At 39.7% G+C, this 23104-nt stretch overlaps 1 protein-coding gene across 1 annotated transcript; it reads left to right on the top strand.

Moving 5' to 3' along the window:
- The first annotated feature begins 1314 nt into the window (after window positions 1–1314).
- Window positions 1315–18848, top strand: alkal1 (ALK and LTK ligand 1). The gene is made up of 5 exons (XM_073475724.1): window positions 1315–1585; window positions 5139–5192; window positions 5853–5936; window positions 14301–14374; window positions 18540–18848. The coding sequence occupies exons 1-4, from the start codon at window positions 1315–1317 to the stop codon at window positions 14363–14365; spliced, it is 474 nt and encodes a 157-aa protein (XP_073331825.1). The 3' UTR covers window positions 14366–14374; window positions 18540–18848.
- Window positions 18849–23104: the final 4256 nt, after the last annotated feature.

Genomic DNA, 23104 nt, shown 5'->3' on the forward strand with positions numbered 1-23104 from the left:
TTAAGTCTGTCAGTAAAGATGCGTTTTTACGCGAACATAGTGCTTAATGTAATGGAATGAATACAAATGCGGTGTATGGCTGCCATTAACATATTACAGTTATTATAGATATTAAGGAAGCTCTACCCTTATAAATATCCACTATGAATGAAAAATGCAATTATGAACCAATCTGCAGACTTCATACATGAATTAATTAGCCCATTACACTCGTTTACATTACGCTTGAACTACTGTTATTGTCTTTAAAGGGGGGACCAGCACTCCACTAACTTTTTGGACCTCCTTTCAAATGTATTTTTGTTCCGTTAATGTAGCCTTGAATTTCACAATTGTTAACATCTCTATCTCATTTACAGATGTCGGTTCAGTAAAGGCGGAAAGCAACCGGATGGCTGCTCCTGGAGGCGCATTCTCTGCAGCGCTTAGGCGGTCACAAGACTTGGACATTGGTGAACAAACACATCGGCACGCTGACAGGTCAGCTAGAAGCTTACAGGCCCACAGATTCCTCTCTTCTCTGCATCCAACATCCAACAAGTTGGTTCACTTGGAAAACTATTTCCTTGCGCGCTGACGCGCCAAAGTCTTTGTAGTTTATTATTTATTTTTTTCAATGAAAATGTAATTGGAGCTGTTTTTTAAATGTTCAAGCATTGCTCTGGCTCTAGAGGGTTAGTTTTATGTGGAGTTGAATCGTCCTGTTGAGCTACAACTGAAGATGTTTTGGTGCGTAAAGGAGGGGCGCATGCCAAACTGAGCGAATGCTACTGGAAGAAATTGCAAGATGTCAACATTGCTTTACCACCCACTCGAAATCGATTGTATTACCTTCAAGAAGGTGGCTCCTCGTATAAATAGGGACGCATTATTTCAAGAAAGACGGTGGTGAACACAGTCTACTGGCTGTTCTCTCTCTCTCTCCTGTCGGGACCACAGACAACGCCTGGAAGAATTTGCCGAAGACAACTGTGTCCGCTCTCCAGGACATAAGCATCTTTAACTCCTAAACGAGTAAGTGCAAAGTTAGATTGACTACATTTGTTTTTCACTTGTATTAGTTAGAAGAAACGCACTGGAACATTTCTAGTGATTAATTCCACTTTTAGAGGCTGTGCATGTTACCTCTGGCAAAGATTTTTGTGTGTAATTTTGTGAATGTGGGAGATCTTAAATGTTAAGCATGCTGATACATCTGTTGGTGCAAAGTGTAGTGCTGTCTTTATGACTGTTTCAATTCGAAAAACATGTGAATGGTTACATTCTCCCCTGTGTAACAGAACTTATTTGCTCATGGTTTCAGACAGTGAAGTCATGCAGGTGGAGAGGAAATGGCACATACTTTTGACTATCTTCTTTCTGCTCATCACCTCGGGCCAGTGTATGGACAGCAAGGATGTCAAGCAGAAGGAAAGAAGAACCTTGTTGGATCTAATCTTACAAGTTATCAGAGACAGCCAGCAACGGGACAAAGCCGTCTCCAAACGCTGTAGCAGTGGACTCTTCACTTCAGCCCAAGACATGAAGTTCTCCTCCCGTGAAAAGCCTTTCTATGTTCCTAGGCTGGATAACAGTAGACTCATAGGTAAGCTGATAAGATTTATTTTTAGGTCCTGATGATGAAAGCATAATCCCCATTTTACAGTGAGAGACAGCTGTCATTGGTCTGGTCTGTTCTGTACACCTTATTCAGTTGGGCTGAATGGAAGTTGGTGTTGCTGGTGCATGCATGTTAATTTAAGGAAATTATCATGCATGCTTAAAAGACAGGATACAGTGTCTAAATCTCTCAGTCCTTGTGTGTCCAAGTCACTTTAAATTGTTGGCATATGCATGTAAAGCAGGTATGCTTAATCTACGTTGGACAAAAGGGGTTTTATCACATTTATCAAACACGCAGTTCTTATTTTTAAGAGATATACCTTTTCACCCCATGTCTTGGACATAAAATATTGCTCCATCACTCAAACTGTGATTGACTGATGGACAGAGATGTGGACAGGTACTGTTAACACATGTAGGAGGAGCATCGTCATGCCAACTTTGTGAATGATTCATTCAGTATGATTCATTGTGAAATCTTAAACATGAATGATGACCTCCTCTGCACACACAGTGTGACGTGCCAGAAAGCATCACCAATCAGGAGCATTTCTGCAAGACGTATCAAACAGAGTGGAGAAATAAGATTGGCTGGTTTGTGTCACATTAATGTAATTTAGAGCGCTGCATCAAAGTCACTCTCTCTCTGACTGTAATCATGGATATATAATAGACTGACTATATAAAAACTGCACTTCATTTATCCGTATAGAAAAGTCCAGGCCATGTAACCTTCAGTGTTGTGATATACTATATATCCTGATATTCTGAAATCTCCTCAGAAGCATTCTGAATATTACTAATGTTTTACCCAAATGCCTCAATATTGATATTGCGACAACACATACATTGTAAAAATGACTATTGGTGCTGAGATTATGATAAATAATAATCAGTAATGTGGATATAATGACTAAGTGGGAAAAGGCAAGTATAGATCGAGTCACAATGTTTGTTTACTATACTTCCGGGTAGAAAACCACTGCATCACACATTAGCTGACATAAAATTTAACAGTAATTTTTTCATGATGTTATTTCAAAGTGTTCATCTAAATGCATGTCTGATGTTTTCATATCTCATTTATAACAAGTAGGGGTAGACCGATTATCAGGGCAGATATACAACGTTTTCCGGTTTTGGTCAATTTTTCTAAAAAACTCATTTGAAAATGTGCTACTTTGGCTCTGACGCAGCATCCTCTAACACAATGTCCTGTCTACAACAATATCTGGTTGGTAACATACACAATCAATAGCCTGTAAATACTGAATAATATGAATCTGCAAAGTAACTAGTAACTACATTTATCGAATAAATGTAGTGGAGAGGAGGTCTAAAGTAGCAGAAAATGGAAATACTCAAGTAAAGTACCTCATCATTATACTTAAGAACAGTACTTGAATAAATTGTCCTTAGGTTTGGTCTGGTTGGTCTGGTTGTTGAAATTTTGACACACAGATTTTCATTTTTACTAATTTACCTATTAAAGAAAATGACAGCTTGAGTTGACCCCAAACTGGCAGTAAGTCCGAGATGTCGCTCTTATGTAGATATCAAAGATGCTAGCAAAGCAATATAGTACATCAAATAAGCACAGCAGAAATGTTAGAGAGGTCGGACCCACATGTTTAACTATATATCTTTAAATGTTACAGTTCTCATATCTCCACAATGCAAGTCAACCACCAGTTTTCTTCCGGGAAGTGACTGTTGTTGTTAGCCACGGTCGTCATGGTTGACAGGCTTTTGAGTTCAGAAAATTACATCATTTGACTGTAATGCAGCCTTAAAAACCAGGAAAAGACTACACATATGATACAGCATAATACAACAATATCCAAAGCCTGAGATGATATATAGTCTCATATCACAATTACGATATAATATTGATATATTGCTCAGCCCTAGTTGAGCTGTATTTGAGGTCTCTCACAAGTGAGCAAGTACTTGCAGCAGCTCAGCTTTATTGGCTTAAGTAAATCATCATGTCCATACTGGATTTAAGCCATTTGAGTAAATCTTTGATACATCTCTCTTCAATTATCCTAGTTTCAAGGCAGAAGGTTCGCCCAAGTCAGACTGTAATAAAGACAAGGTATCTAGAAAATCCTTTTATGTACAGTAACTGCTTTTATTGCTGCAATAGGCAAGGTTAACTTTTTAGCACGGTATGGTCCTCTTTGTATGAATGTACAGTGGGAGTTAAGAAAGTGCAGAGAGAACACAGTGTATTGTTTATCTGCAACTTCAGATTCTTCCTGCCATCACTATGAATTAGATCATGTTTAAGCGATGTTACACAGGCGTCGTGCAGCTCAGTCACGGCCCCAGCTTATGCAATTGGAAAAGTACCTTTCTCAGACCACTGACTGCATGGAATTTATCTTTTGAGGATATTAAAAGCAGCATATTAGCAACTGGTGCGTGTGACACTACCAAGGATCCGTGGTCACGCAAGGATAGATGTTTTGAACACAATGAAGAGGAAGGAGAAACATCTGTAAGCCCACTGACGTGTTTAGCCCCATTGGTAGCTTTCCGTGTTTCTCCAAAGCCATGACTGTGGCATGAGGATGACAGCTACGCACACAATAAAAGGGAACACTTTTTGGTTTTCTCTGTTGCGCTTTTTCTTTTCATATGTGTGGCAGAAGAAATAAGCTTTTGACTGGCAGCCTGAGGCTTCTGTATTTTATACATGTTGACATGCATTTATTACAGTAATACCCAGGAAATACAGGACACATCCAGGCTGCCAGTTTCTCTTCACATCAGGGTTTTGGGTTGATGGTACATTTAACTCCACAACTCCTAACAGAATACTTACATATATGGTGTGTTTATCTTTTTAATCTCTGTTTTACTGTGTATTTGGACTTTAAATGACCTGTGCTTCCTGTGCTGGTACAGCATTACACGTTCCTGGGTATGGGAGTTAATGTGATGTTAGCCCATTAACTGCTAGCATGGACTTATTGTGATGAGCATTAAACTCCAATACAATAATCTCTTTAGCCTGTTAGCTTGGCCAATGTGTTATCAGACATCTGCACGTGTCGCCTGCATGGACATTGAGCAGAGAGGGGGGTACTTGATGTCCTTATCCCCGTCTAGACCTTATTAAACGTCCCCCACACCAGATCTCCAGAGAGAATGATGTGAAGGTGTAGATTCATAACAGAAAAATGCTTTTGCTGCACTACTGCTGAGCAGTTTCACAAAACAATAGCGGCCATTTAGGATGCTGTGGTTGAGAAATACCTTTACATAAGATGCAATGAGGGCAGTTAAATAATATTATTGACCAAAATCATCAAGGGTGAATAATAATCATGCTGCCTCATGTTAACCTGAGCAATATTTTAAACCTTAAAGTGATGATATTGAGACATTTCCTGCATCACAATGCCGGGCAGGGTGACTTTGACAGTGACAGTCACATTCGTCATGATTACTATGCAACTTTTAACAAGTGCTCACTTGTTGTATAATGACTGTTTGATTGACAAGCTAACAGTGATTTTCTTTTCCAGAAATTGTTCCTAGAGATGTAAACATGAAAGGCAAATTCATTCAGCATTTCACAGGTAAGAAAATTGCCGTCAAAGACAACTTCATGAGTGCAAAGTTTCATCCCTGATTGCATTTCGCTGCTACTCTCTCCAGACATTGCAAGGCTATTTTATCTGGCAAACAGTAGCATAGTTGGCACTTTCCCCATGCAACTTTTGGCTGGATGTTTTGCCCCTTTGAGAGTTTTCATTCCTGTAAGCCAACTTACAGTTTGCTTAAGTCACATAAGGCTTTATGAACACTGGCGTAGCTGTGGGTCAGAAGAGGGTTGTCTGGCTTAGCTGTAGGGCAATGGTGCAGAGAAATAGCACATGGTCTGAAGCCGACAGAATTAAGTTGAAGGCAGTGGAAGGTTAAGCTGATTATTTGTCTCAGGACCTATGAGTAGACATCATTATTGGTGTGAAAATCTGGCAGTTTAGATGTCGGTGCAGAAACTCTTAGAGGTGATTATCGGGCTCGATCCACTAAGTCCAGCTGAAGCCTCACTCCTTAGCCACGTTTGTGATAGTGTGCTGTTCACTTGCACTTTGTCATGTGTCTGTTTTTTCCTTTTGATTACTCAAGAATTCTTTGTGGGCTTATGCATGGTTATATTAGCAAATATGATAAAGAGGAAAATAATGAAGCCTTTGAATTTTTTCACTTTGCCTGACAAGACCTTTTTCATTAAGCAGGACCAGTCAAGTTCTCGTCGGAGTGCAGAACACACTTTCATAGACTTTATCACAACACAAGGGATTGCTCAAGACCAGCATGTATGTATGCTTTTTTCCTTCCATGTGTCTCCTTATGTAATGTGCTAATGTGCAATGTCTGTTGTTCCATCACAAGTATTGTGCTTTACAGGCTTTGATGATCCATGATGTAAATTCAAATTTTATTAGGAGTGATTTGTTCCCACTTGAACAAAACATTTGCCAAAGTTGGAAAGGTTTTGGTTATTTCAATTGACTTTTGTTTTTGTGCTTTTCTCACCGGATTTAACGCTGCCATAAGCGTCATTTTAGACTTCCTGTCCATTTTGCTGTTAGCAATCCCCTCCCTCCCTCCTCTATGTCACCACATGAACACGCTGTGGTAATATCAGAAAAAAGAAGGTGCCTGCTCCTTGCATGTTCACGAGCAGACAGGACTGCCTCTTCATGGCGTTCTCTGTCCTGATTGGATTAAGTGGCCAGGGATACCAGAAAATTGCTCTCCTCTGTTACTGCATTTACAGGGGGAGGAGAGACATGGGTTACTGACCAAACACTCTATAACAGAGATTACCGTTGGAATATAGAGCTATTTAACACTAATTTAAACAAGAGAAGGACACACTTAAAGCAGCTTTAAGTTTAAACTTAGTTGAAAAAAGTTCATGCCAAATACTTCCCTGCACCAATCAGACTTAAGCAATATCATGACATGTATCTATCATACCTTATGACAGTTGATGGGCTGTTAAAGATATAAAGAAGTACAAAGACATTTTTAGAGGCTTTATACCATTCAATCATGGAAAAGTATTTTGATTTTCTGATTAGAGACTTAGACTTTCTTTATTGTCATTCAAACTCAACAATCAACTGTCTTTTTCCAGGAGGTTACGTTTTGTTGCTTTAATGTTAACATGATTCTAATGCTGTAAGAATGTGACATGCTGGAAATGTTATATAATATCATACAAATGATGAATAGAGAGGTGATTCCCAGCCGTTTGGGCACATGACGTTTCAAAGCAAAGCCATTTCTATTTCTGACCACTTGATCTTGTAACAGGTTGTGTATTTCTTTGATTTGCAAGCCATTCAACCAAAGAGTGATGTTAATTTCTCAGATTATTTAGTTTGAATAGTTTTTAGAATCATATGTAAAACTATCCTAATATTTTTTTAATAAAAAGCCAAAATAGTTCTTAAATGGCTTACGACCCCTCTGATATTATTGTGCAACAACTTGGAGGATCCTGAACCCCTCTTTGGGAACCGCTGATATCGAAGCGCTCAGAGTTATAACCTCAGTTTACAAACTGAAGGATCAATCCTTCTTTCTGAGATGTTTACATCTGGGAATTAAGGAGATGACGTCAAGCAGGCATCAGAGAATGATTGCAGACCATGCCCCTCACTATCTATTAGGCTAGACTTGTCTTTATCGTAAACAGAGTAAGCAGAATAAGAGTCAAGTAATCCACAAGTCAGACTGTAATAAATGTCCTGCTGCAGCATGCAGAAGGCAGTTAAGTTAAAGCCGGTCAGGGAGACATGGTGGACTTGTTCACTATCAAGATTCATTTGTTGGACTGTGATGATGCAGAGTATTGTTGACTGCAATTTATACTTAATTTCTCATGCGAATGTTATTGATGATGTTATTAGAAAACATGACTGATTGTTTGTTTACATGCAGAGCTGTTAAAGGGACCTTGCAACCTTAAATGCTTAGTCATGAATTAGCATATTGCAACAACTCTGACGTCAGTACTGCCTCTTCTGTCTTTTTAATTGGTATGAACAATTCTTTTCTCCTCACTTTGAGACTACTGAGTGCTAGTACACTACACTGGCTGGATCTACTAAAGGTTTGCGTGTATTAAAACGTGTGCAAACTCCTTGCACACGCAAAAAAATGTACAAACTGATTTACTAACAGTGCGCAAAAAGGGTTGCGTCTGTCAAAAGGTGCAGAATAGCGCGTCTGCATCCAGTTAGTACGTTTGCAGCAATGAATATGCAATATGGGGCGTTTACACGCAATTGTGCGTGTTCTGGGTGGAGAAAATGTAAATATATTAATTTAGCACGCGCAAAGTGATTTATCAAACCTGAAAGCAATTTTGCTCATAGAAACTGCTTCCATATTTAACACGTCTCAAAGGGAGGTGCAAACGGTTTGTATGCGTAATTGCGCACACATGGCTGCGGTTATTGTTGCAAGAGGGAGACGCCGAAACAAAAACAACACGCCAATTTTTCTTTTGTTCTTCTTCTGATGTCTTGGTATCTCCTTTTCACTTCATCCACTGTTCGCCTGTTTTTTCCAACAGCATTAACTTTTTCACAGATTTTCTCCCACGCGGCGTTCCTTTGCGCGACCGTCAGATTCCTTTGCTGCAGCTCATTGAAATGTTTATTCGCTTCCTCTACCAACACTTCTAATTCCAAAGGGTCGAATTTCACTTTGCGCTTTCGCTCTCTCAAACTCGCCATGCTGAAAACCATGAAACACGCTAAACCCTCATTTAAATAGGCGTGTCTCCAACACGTTTGCACCTGTTGTCATTTACGCAATCACTCTTAGTAAATCGCGGTTCAACCCCACACGCAAATTTATAGATTGCGCACGCAGATTAGTACAAGCAATTTGGGATCTTAGTAGATCCGGCCCATTGTGATTAAAGGATAAGTATTTTCAAAACACTAGGTTATTTGCATTATTTTAAAGGGGCTCTCTGTAACATTTTGCAAGCAGGTCTAAACCATACTCCTTGATTAATTTATTTACAGAGACCCAAAATTTTCCCCATGAGCAAGCGACAGTGGTGAGAAAAAACTGCCTTTTAACTGGTAGAAATTTCAGAGTTAATGGTGGGTGGCTATATGCCTCGACCGGTTAGGTTGAGATAGAGACAGAAGCCCCATTCATGCTGCCCTTTCAGTACAGTAATCATGTGCTGATTCTCCGCATCCCCATCTATGTCAAAGTTTCAGATGCGGAGGGGGGGACAGTTTCACTGTGGCTCTGATGCGGCTCTGGAGGTAGTATCAGAGCTGTAGCAGAGGCGAGCCGGCATCTGCGGAGGCGTGGATCCGGGGTGTGTCGGTCTGATGGTGTTCACAGTCGGACAGCTAAACAGATCCTTCACTCAGGATGGGGGGGGGGGGGTTAAGCAGCAACAGCAATAATACCAGCTTTACTAATTGAGATATGAGTATTAATAATACTACAAGTATAATGATAATAATGATGATAATAGTAATAAATATGATGATAATGATGGTAGAAGTCAAGCCGGACCACGGCAACAGGGCCAACCACCATCCATGGGAACCTGCGAGACAAGAAAGCACAGAGACTCCGGGGAAGAAGCCAAGTCAGTAAAATGTATTAATGAGACATGAATGTGTTCAGAGCTCAGTGCATCATGGGAAATCCTTCGGCAGTCTAAACCTATGGCAGCATAACTAAGAGCCTATAGGCCCTATTTATAAGCTTTATCAAAAAGGAAGTTTTAAGCCTACTCTTAAACGTAGAGAGGGTGTCTGCCTCCCAGACTGACACTAAAAGATGGTTCCACAAGAGAGGAACTTGATGGCTAAAGGTGTTGCCTCCCATTCTACTTTTGGAGATTCTAGGAACCACAAGTAACCCTGCATCCTGAGAGTGCAGCGTTCGAGTGGGGTAATGGAGTACTATTAGGTCTTTAAGATGGTGCCTGGCTTTGTATGTGAGGAGGGGGATTTTAAATTCTATTCTGGTGTTGGGGTACAAAGGTAGGGCAGGTGTGGTTATTAGCAATTAATAATTATTAATGGTAATTATTAAAATTGATAATAAGAAATATCAAGTAAATCAATAAAACAGAGCACCACCCTGGAATCAGGGACCAATAACCAGACCGGAAAACAGTCTTAAAAGAAGGGTTCACTTTAAATGCAAATATTTGTGAAATATTTCAAATGAAAGGAACAGTGAAGGAAATGAATCTGAGCACTGACCATCACAACCAGCTGTTATCACAAAGCATATGCACAAATAATCACAGAATACTGCTCTGTACAATGTAATAGAATTTATTAATTTGAGCAAATTGATCAATAATCAATAATACTTAAATCAACAAACATCTCTCATCCACCTACAGCAGCTAAACTATGAAACCAAATCACTAAGACAAACTCAAACAACAAACAAGCATGCCGTGTGTGTGTGTGTGTGTGTGTGTGTGTGTGTGTGTGTGTGTGTGTGTGTTTGTGTGTGTGTGTGCCAGAGAGAAAAATAGGGAGAGAGAAACAAGATGCCTGACGTGGAGAGAGAGAGAGAGAGAGAGAGAGGGAGGGAGGGAGAGAGAGAGAGAGAGAGAGAGATAGCCAAGATGGCCAATGCGATCTCCTGGGAGATGACGTCACAGAGTGTTCAAGATGGCGGATGTGGGCACGTCATGCCACAGGCTGGTCAGTGGAGGTGACCGCACAAGGCTTGAACAAGCAATGGCAGAACAGAGTCTACAGACCTAACATGTGCCTTTAATCACAATGTGGTTTTAGACAGAGCTAGACTCTGAGGTTCCGAATTTGGTGTAGGTCCTACTGCGAGACACGTGTCTGAAGTTATAAGGCACTCATGAGACTATGTGTGTGCATTTACCCAAACGCATGCATGTGTGTAGGTGTGGGTTAGTAGAGGAAGAGAGAGAGAAAAAGTGCTAGGAGGGAGAAACAGCAGTGGAGAGGCAATACTCACCTTTTTATCACTCAGCGGCCAGTGAGGCCGGTTAGCATGTGTCTGTCTGCTTCCTTAATCCAGCACGTGTCCTCGGCGTGAATGAATGGTGAAGTGTCCTGCGAGTGGGCTGACAGTGGCTGTTCTCTGCGTTATAGCAGAGGAAACAGCGGAATCGATGTGGCCGAAGAAAACGGGGCAAAGCGGGCCACCTTCTGAGGGGAAGTCCTCACTTCTGCAGGGATGAGAGAGGCTGGGTTCCACAGCATTTTACTCTGCATCAGGCTGTGGCACTGGAACTGACTGTTCAGATGCACTCTCAGCCAATGGGACAAGGGAGTTTTCAAACCTGGGGAACCTTCCGCTCTACCTTTACTTATCACATCTATACTCTACATGATCAAACTGTCCCTATTAACAGGATATTTACCACAGTCCTTTCAAGTAGCTGTAATTAAACCGATCAAAAAGCTGACACTTGATCCAGAGGTTTTACCCAACTAAATACCCATATCTCACCTTCCCTTTTTCTCTAAGATTCTTGAGAAAACAGTTGCCCATCAGCTGTGTGATTTTCTACTTAACAATAGTTTACATGAGAATTTCCAATCAGGTTTTTAGAGTACATCATAGCAACAAAACAGCATTGGTTAAAGTTGCAAATGATCTCTTAATCACATCTGACGAGGGTCTTGTCTCTGTGCTAGTTTTGTTAGATCTTAGTGCAGCTTTTGACACTATTGACCATCGCATCCTATTACAAAGACTGGAACATGTACATTGCTATTAAAGGAACTAAACATGGCACAAAAAGGAAATTTGTGGTTGGTAGATTATTTCTTTGTTGTAACAATGCTTCCTGGCAATAAATCTTATATCGTTGGAAAGCCTTTTTTATTTCCCTTTTAAATGGTGCCACATTTGTAAGGAACATGCATTTGTGGGATGAGCAGCAGAGCTGAGTATGTGAGTTGCGCCCATGAAAAATGTTCCAAATCTTCTCTGCCAAACATCTTATCCTGCTATTGACTCTTGTTTGGTGTTGTTTGGTGGATTGGATGGTTGAAGTCTGAAGAAACAAGACATGTTGGCAATTTAACAATTTATTAACAAACAGGAGCCTTAGTAGCGTGTGAAAGACCCATGACCATGACCAGCATGAGGAGGAGGTGTCAGGCTGTTGTGGCTGTGTATGGTTCTTCCACACGCTACTGAGGCTCCTGTTTGTTAAATTAATGAATTGTTAAATTGCCAATATGTCTTGTTTCTTCATCCAATCCACCAAACAACACCAAACAAGAGTCAATGGCCGAATAAGCTGTTTTGGCAGATTTGGCACATTTTTCATGGGCGCAACCCACATACTCAGCTCTGCTGCTCATCCCACAAATGCATTTTACTTACAAATGTGGCGCCATTTAAAAGCGAAATAAACAGGCTTTCCAACGGTATAAGATGTATTGCCATGAAGCATTGTTACAACAAAGAAATAATCTACCAAACACAAATTTCCTTACTTTTTGTGCTATGTTTACATTGAGCTGGTTCAAGTCCTATTTATCAGACCGATCTCAGTTTGTACAAGTTAACAATGAAACATCAATGCATTCCAAAGTGAGTCACGGTGTTCCAGAAGGTTCTGTGCTCGGACCAATACTATTCACTTTATATATGCTTCCTTTAGAGAATATCATCAATAACACTCCACTCAATTTTCATTGTTATGCAGATGATACACAATTATACTTATCCATTAAGCCAGATGACACTAATCAGTTTGCTAAACTTCAGGCATGTATTAAGGACATAAAAACATGGATGACCTGCAGTTTTCTGCTACTAAAAAGAAGTTATTGTGCTGGGCCCTTAACATCTTAGAGACATATTATCTAGTGATATAGCTATTCTGGGTGGCATTATTCAGGCCTCCAGCACCACAGTAAGGAATCTGGGAGTGTTTTTGATCAGTCCCTTTTTTGCCCACATAAAACAAATTTCAAGCACTACCTTCTACCTATGGAAAATTGCAAAAATCATCCCCTTTTATCCCGCTGTCCAAGTAAGTCTCTAAAGACTCTCCAGCTGATCCAAAATGCTGCTGCACGTGTACTGACAAGAACTCATATTAGAGAACATATTTCTCCCATATTAGCCACTCCTGCTTCCTGCAAAATCCAGTGTAGGGACCTCAACACATGATCCTAACAATAGAGATGGCTGCATGGAAACCAAAGCCTGAAAATGCTGCCCCCGTGCACTAACAAAGCCTGAAAACAAAGGAAAGTGCGGCCACCCCAGTGTCACCCCAGTGTCCAGTAGGTGGTTGCCACAGTCCCCCCAATTCTGTCTCTAATAAGTAAGAATTTTATCATTAAAGAAGCCCATAAAGTCATTTCTGCTGAGTGTTATAGGAATGGGATCAATGGAGGTATGACTCTCTGTCTGCCTGGCTACAGTGCTCAAAAGAAACCTTGGGTTATTATTATTTTCCTCTATCAGTGCTAAATAATAAGATGCTCTGGCATTGCGGAGAGCTTTCTTATAAATTTTAAAGCTTTCTAGACGGATTAGTCAAGCTTTTTCCAGTTTTGTAGAATGCCATTTCCTCTCAAATTTTCACGATGTCTGCTTTAATATGCAAGTTTGTACCATGGAGTTAATCTCTTATGCTTTATTGTTTTCTTTTTTAGAGGGGCAATAGAGTTAAGTGTCATTCGCAGAGAGCCTGCAACACTATCAACAAGATGATCAATCTGGGAGGGATTAGGATTAACAAAAGAGAACTGTTGTGTTGGGACATGACATTGAATAAAAGCCAAATAAATTTTTGCCTTGTGGCGTGTAGTCCAGTAATAGGGATTCAGAAGTTATTAGATAATGGTCTGATAAAAGACCATTGGTCTGATATGCCAGAGCAGGGCCTAGGGTGTGATTAAAACAGTGAGTGGATTCATGTACACACCGACTGAAGCCAGTCTAATCTAATAATGAGGTAAATGTAGTATCAAGACTATCATTATCAATGTCCATGTGAATATTAAATTCACCCACGATAATTACTTTATCTGTTTTAAGGACTAAACTTGATAAAAATTCAGAATAAGGACCAGGAGTGTGGTACAATATAACAAACAGGATTGGCTGTATTGTTTTCCAGGTCGGGTGAGAAAGACTAAGAGTAAGGCTTTCAAACAATGTGTAATTGAGTTTAGGATTGATTAGTAGGCTTGAGTCAAATATGGCTGCAACTCAACCTGCTCTGCCAGTGTCTCGAGGAATGTGAGTATTAATATGATTTGGAGGAGTGGATTTATTAAGGCTGACATATTCTTCGTTACACAGCCAGGTTTCAGTGAGACAGAATAAGTCAATATTATGATATGATATCAAATAATTTACTAAAAGAGCTTTGGATGGCAGAGATCTAATGTTTAAGAGTCCACATTTAAGTTTTTATGTGAAGCGCCTCTTTTTCTAATTGATTTAAGTGGTCTAGGGACAGACACAGTCTCAAAGGGGGTTTGGGTGGATAACTGCTCTAAAAGAAGCACAGAATTACAGCAGTAAGAGTTCGTTTTTCTATCATTTGGTTCCAGCGATTTCAGAATCCAGCTATTTAGAGTGGCAAACTACATGTTAGGGCTTTAATTGCATGGACTGTGATTTTAATGTTTCCCCTCTGTCTTCTTTTTCAGATTACAAAAGATGTGCAAGATTGCTAACACGATTAGCAATGAGTCCACTCTGCATGCAATCGTAGATACTGCATGTGAGTAGAAGTGTTTCTCTCTTATCTATACATGATTACTCTGATTCCTTTCTCAACATCCTCTAATGCAATGGTTCTTGAGGGGATTGGCGGAAATCACAGGGGGGACAGGGGGGTCCGGATACCCCCTCCCTGGTATAAACAGAGTGGTCCCCCTCAATAGCCCATATCTTAAGATAAAATGTTATTATTACCGTCTCACGGTGGTTTGGTCCAACCTGCATCTCCACACACAAGCTCTGTACAAGCGCCTGTGGAGCAGTCTCTAGTGTGTTGCTGGTTAACTTCTAATAAGTAGCTACTTACTTCTACCACTTAGTAAAATAAAACACATTTATAGTTGTAAACAGACTGCATTGTGTTCACTCCTCTACTTCACGGTTGAATCTTGTGCGTCACCGCAGCCACAATATTGGTAACAGTTGTTTTTCATCTTAATATATTTAATACAGCAGTGCTTTTTGGTATCATCTTTTGTGTCCCAATCAGAGATTGCTTTTGAGAATTTTTTCTGTTTCTTGTCCTTCACAACAGTGAAATCAAATATCCACCCTTACTCATGGGGGAAGCAACTAATGCAATTGGATCCAAGTTGAACTTTTGTATGCTGACATAAAGGTCAGAATGATAGCATCGCCAGACTCCTGTTTGTTTATAATCCATACATAAGTCAGATTTATTCATCTTCATTTCACCCATATTTTCCCCCGGTGGCTCTATGACCCCCCCAGAGGAGCCCACCCCCAGTTTGAGAACTATGTGTCAAAGAAAATATGGATAAGGTAATGAAGATATTTTAATTTCATGTGTTTGCGTTTAAATCATTTTCTCTCAGTGCTAACAATGGAAGTGAGTTTCTTTGTTGTTTGCAGTCAGATGCACTCTCTCTGGTCTGATGTGAATCTGAAGAAAACTGATGCTCACATAATCAGAAACATATCTGCAGTGCATCTGTTCAACATTTCTTTGCTTTAAGGATATTGTATTTCTCGGTAAGGGGCACATTGTAACACTATCCTGTCAGAAAGAGGGTTTGATGTATTTCATCATTCAAGTCAACAGTCATTTAAGGTCGGTGCTGGTTGGCTGAAGTTGCACACAGAAATATTTCATCACACATGGGAGAGAAACGTATAGTAAAAACATTTGCTGTAACGGCACACACCTAGTTTCTCCTATCCTGCTGCAAGAACTTTGAATGAGTTTATTAAAAAGAATTCAGGATGAACTTTTAAGTGCTACAGCTTTCAGTTCCCTCGTGATTATTTCTGTAATTATTTGTTGTTTATATGTTTAGTGCAATACAGTACTTCGTATGCTCAGTTAGATACTTACTATCCTCTTCCACTGCTCATTAATTGAAAAAACAACTCATGAGAAACAGTTTTCATGCTGACAACTTTAGTACGTAACCACAGTTACTACTTACGGCTGCCACCAGAGATTGTATTGATTATGGATTCATCTGTTCATTATTTTTTATGATTAACGTTTTGTCTGGAAAATTTCTGAAAACAGTGAACATGTTGCATGACAGTTTCCCACAGCCTGAGACAAAGTCTTCACATGTTTTGGTTATTCCGTCCAACAGCTCAAAACCCAAGACATTTATTTTGCAATGATTAAAGACAGAGACAAGCAGTAAATAATCACACTGGAGAAGCTGGAATCAGAAAATATTCAGCTGCACCCTCCTCCCCTCCAAACAATCACTTCATTTATTATTCAATTATTGAAACTGTTGATGCTTATTTTTGGTCGTATGACTAACTGTATATTAGTTTATTCAAAAATGAAGCAGCATGGAGAACAAGAAGGAAGAGGATAAGTACTATTCTAGAAGTTTTCAGTATAAGTCTGGGAAGCTGGGTTGGATCTAATTGGAAAGACAAATGTGCATTTTATCCTATTCTGATACAATGATTGTGTCAGTGTAATATTTGTACTGTAAGATATATCCATGCAGTACTGTACAATATGGCAACAGTCTTTATACTAAATGTACCATAATGTTGTGGCCTATTTTGGGGAAAAAAACCTATTCGTCATAATAAAAAAGGACAAAAGGGAAGCAATTTCACTTTTATACAGTTGAATGTGTGACATGGCCTCATGAAGCCAAAAGTATTTTCAGTGTGTTTTAAATTTATCTCACCGGTGTTAAAATTAATGCCATGTGTATTGTTTTAGTGGAACCAATGGTTTGAATGTGTAATTTTATTTTGAAAGAGATTTGTGGTGTAGTTTCAGCAAATGCGTTGAAACCACTGGGAAAAAGTGTAATGCAGCAGAAATAAAATACAAAAACATGATATATAATAGTAAAACAATGACACGGATGATTTAACTGCACAGTGACTACTTTTGATACTTGAAGTACATTTAGTTGATGTACTTTTACTTAAAGGATAAGTTCACCCAAAAATGTTAGTCAAAAGTTAGTCATTATCTGCTCACCTCCATACAGATTCCAAAGACGGGTTTGGTTGTTTCGTAGTCCGCAAAACATTTCTGGAGCTTCACAGCAAAGCAGCCTTGCAGCATACTCCTAAACAACTGAAGTACATGGGGACTTGTTTTAAAACGTAAAAAACAACTAACAAAAAAATACATAAAACGGCTCTATACAGCTCGTCTGGCATAGTCCCAATCTTCGGAAGCCCTGATATGTCAAATTGATTTACAGAAAGACATTATAGATGCTGCATTCACGTGGTCCTCGAATGGTCCCACCTTTTGAGTTTGGAAGTCATTCTTCCAACTTCAGTGTGTTCATGTGCGTCAAGTCGGAATGTGAGAGCAACATGGACAATGTTTTGCATTTTATCGCTCAGGGTATTTAAACAACACATTGACAGCTGTTTCCGGGATTTGAGTGAAAAGAAAGAGCAAAGGAAAGGGATCATGTACATCATGAATTATATTTCACAAATATGCATGTTACCATCAACCCAATTTTTACTTTCGTCCGCCATGTTTCAGCATCATGATGTGAATTTTACCCGTTGTAAATACATTTCTTGGATTATTCAGACACCACGTGAACACACTATTACACAGATGAAAACTTCACTGTAGCTGCAAAGCTAAAAGCTTTAGCATGCACCTTGTCTGAAGTGGGGGCACAGCGCCACCACGTGTCAAGGATGTAAATAACATCTTTTCAAATGTTTTTTTGTTTGTTTGTTTCTTTTCTTTTTTGTTTTGTTTTACGTTTTAAAACACGTCCCCATCTACCTAAGTAGTTATGTTGCAATGTTGATTTTCTGTGAAGCTCAAGTTCATTTTTGGGTGAATTATTCCTAGTAAGGTTTTGAATGCAGGACTTTTACTTACTTACTTTTACTTTCACAGTGTGGTATTAGCACTTTTAATGAAGTAAAGGATCTGATTACATCTTCCAACAGTGCTTGTTTTCATTAGCCACACTTAATTAGATTTTTATAAACATTATCTGTAGGCGGATTTATAACAAAACATTTTAAAATAAGTAATGCACAGGGTGGTGTTTCTTATGAATTCATTGTTATTGCCTGAAATACTTCTACATGCTTCTTACGCTAACCTTGAACACACTAATCCTAAACATAGCCATTCTCAAGACAAAGGCAGGACTCACACTATCGTCAGTGGGGTAATTTCGGACGTAGTCATAGCCATCCTTTTGTTAAGGTGATCTTCGATGACAGCAGGTCTGATGCGTTCAATGCCATCTAGTCCTAAATCCAGCATGGGTAAAAGCCATTAGGTCTAGCTGGTAAGTGATTGCTGTGAGAGTTCATCACACACGTGGCCATTTCAGTTAGTTTTTCATGGTACAGGACCTCCGGTGATTATCAAATTGGAGAGGCTGACACATCCTCAGTTATTCAGTTTTTTACAAGTGAATCAGATAATAAGATCCTGTCTGTATTGTTCTGAGAAATCTGACAAACGTGTGTCAAAATCCTCCTGATCATTTCTGGATGAGCTCAGACATAACATAGAGAAATGGCAGGCCAGTAATGACCCTCTTTAGAAGCTGACAACACCACTTCTTTGGAAAGGCTGAGATGTCAAGATATGTCTTTGCTAAGACTGGACAGGAGATTTTTCTTCTTTAAAATACAGCTTTAAAGAAGAAACTGAAGGTGTTTAACTCTAATCGAGGTGTTTTTTTCTTCAGGTCCCAAAATAATGGAAGAGGGATCCATGTGTTGCCAAGGAAGTGCCTTCAAATCCACAGCAGTCATATGAACATTTGTGTGTTTATAGTGTTTCTATTTTTGTTGTTCTTGTTGTCATTACTGAAAATGCTGATGGACATTGTTGGTTGTTTTTGAATGGATTTGCTTTTTATTTACCTGTCTGTACCATATATTTGTAAGGAAACATTAATTTAATATTGAATACACCTATTTATTGAAAGGATATGTATATAATGATTTCACAATCATTCCAAATCGGATTATTTTGGATATAAAAGTTATGTGTGATGGAGAGGAAGCGTTTATTTTTTTCTTCTTCTACTTATAAATGAATTCCACTATTGGTCTGAAAGATTTGTCATGCTCTGTCGTTGTTTTCATTACATTTTATTTGGCACTTGAGTGACTGCTGACGATGTGAACATATGGAATGACAGCATTGGTGATAATGCACTGCCGTATTGAACAATAAAGAATATTGAAGCACAGCATATTTTGTTATTACTGGAGATAAGGGGGATTGAGGGGATAAGAGATGGGTGGGTGTGACTGCAAACAGAGCTCAAGGGAATGGACTACTTTATATTGAAAAAATGTGAGTTCACAACATTTACCTCTGTCCTGCTCTCTGCTCAGTGTGATTGAAAGGGTAACTCCACCAATTTAACCATGTGTAAATTCCTGTCTTGATGACCCATACTCCTGTTTATGTGGAAAAAGTAGTATAAAGCCTTTTGTGGCTGCAAAGGAAGCTGCATGTAATCTCTAAATTGCCTCCAATGATGTCATCCAGTGATTAAGTCACATTGTGTGTAATGTAGGCACCAGGTTTAAAAGGAGGAAGAATGCATGGAATAAAAAAGGGCAATATCTCTGGTTCTGCTGCATTAATTTTGATCATTTGTTTTCAAACTCTCAATAGTCTAGGGCCCAATCCCAATATCCTCCTTAAAACCATAGGCTACATTCAAACCAAATCAGGTGGTGCGGCAAAACACTGCAGGTTTGTGTGGCAGTGTGGGAGTGTCACTCCATCGTATGTGTGTGTGATGTGTTGGGAACCCCTGCTGATCAGTTTGCCGAAAGATCTCCAGTTATGCGTCTGCCAGAGTAGGTTAAGCATGCCGGTCCTACAGTGTTCGTCGGCATCCACAGATTTAAACTGGTGCACAACGCCAAACTGTGAATACACATGACACACTACATAACAATTCACTTTGGTTTCAGTCACTCAGGCTGCGGGTCTGATCGCCAGCATATGTGATTGGCCACCGCATCGTGACATCAGTCCAAAAGCTGAGTTGGTTTTAACTTTTTCGCTGCAGCCGGCGGCGTTTTTCTTTTTTTTTTACGAACCCCCTGCTGCCAGCACTACTGCAGCCTAAACAGCCTACCCTCGTTATAAAGAATGGATTTGATCTGAATGCAGCCCTGAGCTCTCGCTGACTATGCAGACGTCACCTGGTCAGTGCTTGAGTGGGAGTATTACTTTACCTTGTAGGTTTTGGACTTTATATCTTACGTTTTAAAATATATAGCCTAATGATAATAATGAAAACGGAAACCAGGAGAACACATAAACACAAATGGAGACAAATTCTGTTAGAGGTTTCAAAGCTTAGTACTGTTTTGTTGTTTAATTAACTGAGTGATTTAAGTAGAGAATCAGTTAGAGAATCTTAGGTAGTGATTTAGAAAATGTCCACTTGTGCATAAAAGAAATAATGAAATAATCTAGATTACCCTTAGTTTCAGGTAACCCATGGTAACCCTGTGTTTAATGTTACAGGGCAACAAACTGTGGGTTTGCTTGCAGAAACGTGGATGGAAAGTTTGAGTACTTTCTTGCAAACCGTTCAAGTTTGTAAGAAATTACTAACAAAACTGGATTTCCTCACAAACTTGCTCCAGCGGGAGTAACTGTTTCTCCTATTTTCTGGCTGGAACGTTTCTGTTCATCATGTTCCTGCACCTCTCTGATGGAGTCTCCTCTGTCCCTGCTCCTCTATGCAGGTGTTACCATGACCAGACTCTTCACTTTAACTGGAGTTTGTTGCAACTTTTCTGGCAGATTCCTGTGTTTGTATCACACACTCAGTCATAACTGTCAGATATCTTGGACTCAACAGAATGTTGAGCAATTCAAGCTCAAAAGAACCAAATATACTTTGGATGGGAGCAGCAAAAACTGAGGAAATTCTTACAAAAACTGCATGTAAAGTGCACTTTACATGCACTGCATTCAAGTGCATGGTATTTTAAATTGCATGGATATATTTAAATGTAAGTGGATAATTATAGTATCATTTGCTTTATGAGAGCATCTTTGGGCAAATTGCCTTGGCATGAGTTGTACAAGCATAACTGATTCTGGCAAACTCATTCCTAATGATGATAATTCTATGAAAGAAGTATGCCTCACATTATAGACATGGAGCCTCAGCCCAACTAACATGTTTGAGTAAACTGGCTGAGATCTGATCCAACTTGACTTCATGCCAGACAAGAAAAGTGTTTATTTTCCCTCAAACGATTCTGCTTGTTTGCCTTTCTTTGCCTTCATAACTGGAAAACAGCAAAAACGATGTATGAGAATTATAACAAGTAAAGCTACACAGAGCTGCCATCTAATGCAACTTACTGCAAGAGTTTAAATTACCTCCCCTTACAGTGACACGATAAAGTCCTGACAAAATAAACACATCCGACATTCTTCTTCTTGTCATGTTGTATCATCTTGTACTGAGACTTGCGCCTGGGGAATAGTTACACTGATTGTCTGCTGTTTTTATTGGGGAAGTGAAATAAATATTGAGCCATGCACACATAGGGATGCTGATAGGCAAGCTTCTGAAGCAAACATACGCTAAGCCAAAGATTACAACAGCTGAGTTCTCACGCCAGCATGTCTCTACAGATTCAGCAGGAACATTTCTTACATTGGATCATGCATTATTCAACAAAGTTTGGCTTTCCGAGATCATTAAAAAAAAATCATCGACGGAAGCTTTCATTGTAAAAGTCTGGAAACTGATACTGCATCGAAAGAACAAGTTGTCTTTGGGTGGAAGGATCTCGCCTGTGTGATTGTGATGTCAACCCATGCAACGTGTTTCCATCTTGATATGAAATGTTCTTGCTCTTAGGGGCCATAAAATGGACGATTGCCTCTCCCCCACAAATCACAGCTTCCCTCAGGAACAGAGGAGCTTAGAAATGTACGCTCCAACAAATTCCTGGATATTTTCCAAACCTGCCAAACCAAAGAAAAAGAAAAGTACGTCCTCTTGGCTTACTGTGATCATCATTATCATGATCACCTGGGACAATTAATGGAAATGGGGTGACGTTTTCTGCCCAAGCTGTAAAAGGATTAGGCAGCTAAAAATACAGCTTGCACCTCACGAGGACGGGCAGGGGATCCCTTTCCCTCTGGGTGGCCAGGGCAGGGACACCGGATCCTAATCTGAGGAGGATATCACTTATCTGAAGACAAACAGCACAGATTAGGAGAGGAGACAGAAGATGCACTGGGGACAGCATGTGGGAGGGCTCTAACACAATTACACACAAGCATCAAATCCCCCCTCTCATACCTCTGAGAGTGCGATAAATAGTAAATGGAGACCAAAGCCAGGCCATTTTCTTCCTGTCAGACTGCAGCTCAGCAGGAGAGAGGACCCACCTTCCTGTTTTAACTACAAGATAATCACCTTCAGATGCATGATAGTACTCCTTGAAACAAATCAAGTAAGAGGCTTAGTTATAGAGTTATAGAGAGTTATTGTTCTTTATTCTGTACAAGGGGGCTCTGATTTGGACTGACAGGAACACCAGTCTTGCAGCAGACTTTGGACTTTTTCCAAGCTCTGAGTTGATACCAGTTCACCAAATAAATGGATTGCCCCATTTGCTGCATTTAATGGACTTTGAAATCATACACACATTTGTGATTTGATTAGGCCTTTGGCACTATACTAAAATGTTTCACGCGCCAACGATTCAGGGAAGATTATGACCTAAAACCTAAACATGGCTCCTTATGACGTATATAAAACTCCCCCCATCTGCAGAAGAATTTTGTGGCAAAAGTAAATACTTTAATCCAATTTCTTAGACCCCAAGGCCTTCATTCAAGCAAACCATCTTATTTATAGTGATCGCGGTGGCCTTGATGGCTGTAAAATTGTTGTAGGGGGCTCATTGATTCACTCCATGTCTCATGATTAATTCATGGCTCTTCCAATGTGTTTTGCAGAATGCATAAATCCTTAAGTGAGTCACCAATAATATACATTCAGATAATACAGCCTCCATTAGGATTTTGAAAGCTGAAAGATGAGCAGATTGTCATCACCACAGAGCTCTTCTCCAGGATTTTCATCGCTCCAAAATAGACATATTATGGATACGATTGCCTTTGACAGATTTAATAAAGCAAGTAGCTTATTGTTCCATATGTGTTGATGGCTGCTTTGAAAATTCTTGGACCCCAACATTGCACTTCAAGGATATTGTACGGACACTGGTCATTGTCACACAA

Source organism: Pagrus major, chromosome 11, assembly GCF_040436345.1.
Source record: "Pagrus major chromosome 11, Pma_NU_1.0".
Classification (NCBI taxonomy): Eukaryota; Metazoa; Chordata; class Actinopteri; order Spariformes; family Sparidae; genus Pagrus; species Pagrus major.

Coding starts and splice junctions, on each gene's coding strand:
- alkal1 (XM_073475724.1), top strand. CDS start 1,315: ATGCAGGTGGAGAGGAAATGGCACATACTTTTGACTATCTTCTTTCTG. Junction 1,586..5,138: donor GGATAACAGTAGACTCATAG/GTAAGCTGATAA, acceptor TTTCTTTTCCAG/AAATTGTTCCTAGAGATGTA. Junction 5,193..5,852: donor ATTCATTCAGCATTTCACAG/GTAAGAAAATTG, acceptor TTTTTCATTAAG/CAGGACCAGTCAAGTTCTCG.